The sequence below is a fragment of the Vigna angularis genome, chromosome 10 (genome assembly GCF_016808095.1).
Source record: "Vigna angularis cultivar LongXiaoDou No.4 chromosome 10, ASM1680809v1, whole genome shotgun sequence".
Taxonomy (NCBI): domain Eukaryota; kingdom Viridiplantae; phylum Streptophyta; class Magnoliopsida; order Fabales; family Fabaceae; genus Vigna; species Vigna angularis.
The window spans coordinates 30,226,801-30,233,427 of record NC_068979.1 but is presented as its reverse complement, the minus strand read 5'-3'; the positions used below and the strand labels follow the sequence as shown (position 1 = coordinate 30,233,427).

The window sequence follows — 6,627 nt, the reverse complement described above, 5'->3', positions numbered from 1 at the left end:
TGTTTTTCATTACTATATACTATGATGAATTTCTAATACGTTTCTACCTCTTTTTTTATTCATATATTGTGCAGAGGCTACTCCTAAGCTTGTTCTTCAGTTGATGGATGTTAAAGGGCTGACAATTTCACATGTCAAGAGCCATCTGCAGGTTCATTTTAATCTGCTTAATTAGTATAAAATTGGCAATTTCATACATTAATTTGGTGTTCCTGATTAAGCTTTTCTTCCTCTTTTTCAAAAATAACCAGATGTACAGAAGCATGAAAGGTGATTCCTGCAGACAAGGTACCAAACGTTGTTCATTTGACCTTCTTTACTGCAAAACACTATGTCTCTTCAATACTTTTTCCTACCCTCATCTGCCTATGCTTTGTGTTCATAAAGTAGGTTATTTATCTACAGATTTGGATACATAATAATGAAAATGTGTGCATTAAGAAAAGTTAAGGTTTTATATATGGTAATTATGTTAATATGAGCATCAATCATTCTTTCATTACTCTAAAATATTACCTTTTATGTTGCATATTTTATGTGTTATCAACACATATATATATATATATATATATATATATATATATATATATATATATATATATATATATATATATATATATATATATACACACTTGTTTTGGTGATCCAAATTTATGAGGTCATACCAGCTTGAAAATAGGACTTGCCAATTGAAAAATAACACCTGCATATTTAACTAAACTAACATAAAATTTTGCATTCTCAAACAGAGAAGACATTTTGATGATGATAGAAAGTGTCTCCACAGCATTCCTTTTTATGGTTTACATAAAAAAAATGGACTCACCAAATCAATGGAAAATAGAGAAGTTACCCGCTTTTGGTAAGAAATAAAAATACTTTTTTACTATAAAATAGTGGAGAAACATGGTATATATATAAATATAAAGTGTGGAAATTTTTTAGGGTCATAGTATGGTAGACACCCTATTTCTTTTTATACTTGCTTTTGACACTCGTAGAAATTATTGTTTTATATTTATTAGTTAAGTATAGTATGTTTTTTCAAAAGGGGTTGTAAAATAAGAGTAAAAGAAATGAGGAGTTTCAAAGAATATTTTTCAACTTTTTAAGTTAAGTGTTCTTATTTATTTATAAAGTAGCTAGGATGAGTTCTTCATCTCCTGGTTTATAAAGTGATTCATTATTTAAAAATGGTTTTTGACATCTTACAATTTTACACTGTGCCCCTTACGTTTCCCTTTTATGGTTAACTGTACAAAAGAAAGAGAAAAGGAAAACTGGGTCAGACAGACGTGATATAAAATTATTACGTGTTAATTTTTTTTTCTAGTTGTTAAAAAAACATTTTTCGAGAAGATTTTAGTTAAAGTGAAATAAATAGCTTGGTTGAAGCATTGATTGGTCAACAGATTAATATCGATGATCTGCATGTCGTACATTGAATAATGTAGATGATGCTTTCTGCATTGAAAGCATGCAGATAGATATAGAGTCATTCTATCGATGGTTGTTTCTCTTATTGGTTAATAGTTTGTGGTTGAAAAGCAGAGGAAAAAGCTATCCTCCATGCATGAGTTTAGCAAATTCTCAACAGCAATGTTGCTCATTAAGTAGTCCCTTTCGTGTCTATAGTTGATGCCAGAATAGACAAAGGAGAATCATAAACCATTCTGCTTTTACCATCTTATAATGGTATTTTTATGAAACCCACAACTTTTCTGCTTTCAACATTTAATATATAAATTCCATTGCTCCTTTAATTTCACCCATCTGTAAGTTTTCATTCTTCCTCCAATCCTATTATCATACTGTAACTATTCATCAACTTTCTCGATCACTATTTTTGTATAAAGAAATCTATTTCTCTGAAAATCTTTAATGGAAAAAAAAAATTAAAGAAAAACAGATAAAAAAACTGAACATTAGTTATTTACTGGAATATAAACATAATAAAAGTATTTTTTTTAATTTTTAATAATATAATACTCTTTATTTCTTTTATCTTTATTATATTAAGTATTCAAATATATAAGTTAAAAAAATTGTATTGAATAGAAATAAAGTATCACAAACATTAAATCTTAAACTTGTGTTGAAAATAATGTTATATCTTTTATATGAATAATTTATATGTTATCTTAGTGATAAATCTCTCGAGTTTATCTTAAACTTTTGTGTTGAAAATAATGTTATATCTTTTCTATGTTTGTCAGTTCATGTCATGTGGTAAAAAGATATTATAATATTTTATACGAACAAAAACTCATAATTCTACAAAATTTTTAAAATATTTTACAAAAAATTTACTTTTTTAAATTTTTTTACCAATATATTTCAATCCTCTACACCAATCAAAGTGTAGCGGTACATCTTTTACAAACATGTTTGTTTTTGCTTTTCATGCACAGAATTTAAATCCCAGAAAAATCTTAAAAGAAGAAAAAGGCTACATGCAGTTTCACTATAACTAAACGTTAATTTGTTTAAAAGTGTTGAATGTTTTCGCTAAATGTTGTTCTACTTTGAATTCCTTGTCTGATGGTTATCTGTGACAGACAAGACTTCCACCCAACATAGAAAACAACACGATGATGAAGTGGGTGATGTTGGTTTCTACTCTTGTTTCAAATCCATTGGAAAAGAATCTGATTCCCAACCCAGCTGCAGTAATTTCTCCCTTAAAAGGTCAGCTTAACTTCATGTTTCAAATAAACAATACAACAAGTTTTCAATCACAAATCAACGTGTATACAACAAATCTCATTATTTTATACTTATTATTTAGAAAGTACACTAAGAAAAGAAGCACGATCAGTCAAGAATATGTAACTTTTTTTACCCTACATATAAAAAAACTCTGGCTTCTTTGCTTGTTGAAATAATTTGAAACTTTTCAAAGGACTAAAAAGTGGTACAACATATGTAAAGTAAGAAAACAAAAGTGATTGGTCTTTGCTTGATCTCTGACTTTTCTGAGGCAACTTTTACTTTTAAGCAAGAAAAGAAAGAAAAAATCTGAATTAATTAACGTTTGGATTCTCCACAGAGCTAGAATCGAGAAGACAAGTTTTCTCTCAGGATTCCCACAATGCAGCCAAAGAAATCCATACACTACTTTTTATGATTACCTGCAGAGCATGGCTGAGCAGAAGGGAATAAAGAAGATTTGTGCTGGTTCAATATTGCAGACTAAACCCCTTTCCACAACTTTTCTTCCCATGCTACCAAGCCAAGCATCAGATTTTCTCCAGGTACTCTTCTTATAGAGACAATCTATCTATGTTTTTGTACTTCATTTCTCCTCCTTCAACATAAATTATTGAGCTTCAAGTGGAGTGTCTCATTGGTTATGTCTTTATTTCACTGTCATGTGAAAATTTCTCAGCAATAGGACCCCCCTTTACGAACAAAACACGAAAATGACAGCCTCCTTGACAAAAACATCAATTCAAATAATCAAAGTTAACTCTTTTATTTTCTACAGATAATCATGTTCAACTGTTAATGCTATGATATATCCAACCTTGTCAGTGGCCTTAGCAAAATCTATTAGCTTTGTTCCCTTAATATTGCCCCCTTTGTGCATATAAGAAAAAAATCATAGACCCTTTTTGTGAGAAAGTCCACGTGAATAACTTTCTGCAATGGCCTTGTCACTTTCTGATGTGTTCCTTTTTCACTATGTTGAACAGGTTGCCTACTTAAATGATGAACAGGGTTTGAATGAAGTTGAGAAGAGTTGTAGGGTAGAAGCAGAGGATGAAGACGACATGGGAGGTTGTGAGTTGTCACTGTCCATCTCATTGCCAAGACCACATCCTTCTTCTCAGAGAAGTAATGCTTCTTCAGTCAGCGATATCAGTGAGGCCTTTTCATTGTGCCCTAAGTTTAACAACAACAACAACAACTACATGGGATGTTCTACTTCTTCTAATGTTTCAAACAAAGTTAATGTCGACCTATCTTTGGCCATTTGAATCTCACCTTCATTTAAAAGCATAATTACCTTGCTTTTAGCTATTCTACAAGAGTTGGCATACCAAGAAAATTGCTATTATCTGTTTACAAGGGTGTGTTCATGAATGTGTGAATGTGAATGTTTGGTAAAATGCTAGAGTTTAATTTCATTGTTGTGACACATACTTTGATGTAAAATTATAATCGAGATTTCACGTTTTGGTTTTTATAATAAATTAAAATTAGTTTTATTTAAAATGAAGGTATCCCTTCTTTGAATTGCATCTTGACATAATGAAGAGAGAAAACCTTCTGGGATTTGTTGGATGCGTTTTAGAGAAACTTGCCTATTAACTTTTATTGAAAATAATAATAAAGGTATTAAAAGTGGATCTCATATGTTTTCTTTTTACCTCCCATTTTTTACTATTTAGCACCAATGTGAACTTTTCTTTTACTCTGTTTTAGAGTTAAACTGGTTTCAAAACTGACCTACATTTTATATATATATATATATATATATATATATATATATATATATATTATTTTTATGCTTCTACCGAAACCCACATGGCATCCTTATATTAACATAAAAGACAAAAATACTCTCCTTCTCTGTATCATGTCACCATTGATATTATTCATGTTGTCATTATCATGGTTACGTCATCCTCCCTACACCATCGTTCTTCTTAGACGAGGTTGAAAAAAAAAGTTTAAATCGTATCTTATTTTTATTTAATTTAATTTTTATTATTGTTGTGGGGATAAACATCTGTATGCAATCATACGTACCTTTATAATTAGCTTTTTTTAGTGAACAATATTGTATTTATTGTTTTGAATTGTGATGCTTAAATCCTTTTGTTAGCAGCCACACATCATACTCAATAGATTATTTTTGAATTCTAGAACATAGTATATACATGTGTAATAAAATGTTTAATTCTAGGGTTAAATATGTTTTTGCTCTTTTAATTTTTAGTGAAAATTGGAATTAGTCTCTCTTTAAAACTTTGGTATAATTTAGTTCCCAAATTTTAGAAATGTGTGACTTTAGTCCTTTTAATTAAATTTTGTTAGATTTATTTGATGTTTCAAGTGCGTTTCATGATAGCATCTGAGTTGTTTACATCTTTTCACACATTTTTGCTTCAATGTTAACTGAGAAATGTGTTTGAAACATCAAATAAAGTTAACAAAATTTGGTTAAAAGGACTAAATTCACACATTTCTAAAGTTTAGGGACTAAATTAGTCTAAAGTTTTGATGAGGGACTAATTCCAATTTTTACTGAAAATTAAGGGACCAAAAATATATTTAACCCATAATTCTATTGACCATCATCTTGTTATTCTCATATGGTTATTTCATCTTAAGTCTAAAAATCATTCATTTTTTTTTCCTTCTTTACATTCTATTGAGGTCATCAATAAGATCTCTTCTTATTTCTCTTTATCCTCTGTTTCAGTGTAGTGTGCCTTCTTTTCTCACAAGGAACATTCATATTGAAAATGTCCAAACTTGTGGCACTTGAAGCATTCAACTTTGACCTTGTCGAATGTTTGTCTTACTCTTTCTTTACCTTGAAATCTTCCTTTACTTCTTCCTCTTTCACCTTTCTCATTTACCAATGTTTGCATAACTTGTTTTTCAGTTGTTGGAAGTATCATTCTTTGTTCATGTTTGTAGTTCGTCTATTGTCATAGTATCTAAGTTATTTGATCTTTAATGGAGCACATTAGATAATTGAATTTGATTGTCATAGATTGCAAGATTTTTACAGTTATGGCACTGTCTTACATACTTTCTCTAAGTATCATTCTTTGTTCATGTTTGTAGTTCGTCTATTGTCATAGTATCTAAGTTATTTGATCTTTAATGGAGCACATTAGATAATTGAATTTGATTGTCATAGATTGCAAGATTTTTACAGTTATGGCACTGTCTTACATACTTTCTCTAAAAACTTCCATACTTTTGGCAATCTTCAATGTTTTAACAAAATAAGAATTCACAGATTCTCCCTCCTTCATCTGTTGCATTTTGAACTCCTTGTGTAGGGCTTGTAATTGAGCATGTTTGATTCGTGTTGAACTTGGAACTTTTGTTTCATGGAATCCCACATATTTTGGACATTTCATCATTGAGAATGGTGTCTAGAATTTCTCTATCTATTGCTTGATAGAGATAGTTTTTTATCTTTAAATCCTTAAGTTTATATTCCTTCATTACTTTGATTTATGTCTCTAATGCAATAGCTTTATCTAGGACGAGGTTCACTCCATGTTCCACCAAATGCCAATATTCCTTTGACCAGAGGAAATTCTTCATAAGCTTTGCTGAGTGATTGTAGTGTCCATCAAATTTAGGAATTGTAGGCTATGCATACTTTGTTCAATCAGACATTCTTCTGAATGATATTTCAAGAAGAAAAACACATGATTGTTGTTTCACTCACTCTTTATCCAATGTTTGATTTAAGAACCCTAGTGTATCACTCAATTCACTCAGAATTTTCTGGTTCAGGTCCTGTTACGGAGCTCTAATACTAAATTGTTAACTCAAGCAAGTAAATAAGATTTTCTTAAAATTGAAGTGATGTTTCTTTCTTATTCACAAATTGTAAAAATGAACTACAACAATTTAAATAAATATGCAGAAGCA

The 6,627-nt window shown here is 29.9% G+C and overlaps 1 protein-coding gene across 1 annotated transcript; it reads left to right on the top strand.

The window, feature by feature from the left end:
• Positions 1 to 254: 254 nt before the first annotated feature.
• Positions 255 to 4,086, top strand: LOC108335596 (uncharacterized). Its single transcript, XM_017571625.2, has 4 exons — positions 255 to 288; positions 2,559 to 2,688; positions 3,050 to 3,254; positions 3,696 to 4,086. The coding sequence occupies exons 1-4, from the start codon at positions 264 to 266 to the stop codon at positions 3,978 to 3,980; spliced, it is 645 nt and encodes a 214-aa protein (XP_017427114.2). The 5' UTR covers positions 255 to 263; the 3' UTR covers positions 3,981 to 4,086.
• Positions 4,087 to 6,627: the final 2,541 nt, after the last annotated feature.

Bases quoted from the DNA above. Each gene is read 5' to 3' on its own strand.
- LOC108335596 (XM_017571625.2), top strand. From the start codon at position 264: ATGAAAGGTGATTCCTGCAGACAAG. The intron at 289-2,558 runs GTACCAAACGTT...TATCTGTGACAG, and splicing joins AGGTGATTCCTGCAGACAAG to ACAAGACTTCCACCCAACAT. The intron at 2,689-3,049 runs GTCAGCTTAACT...GATTCTCCACAG, and splicing joins AGTAATTTCTCCCTTAAAAG to AGCTAGAATCGAGAAGACAA.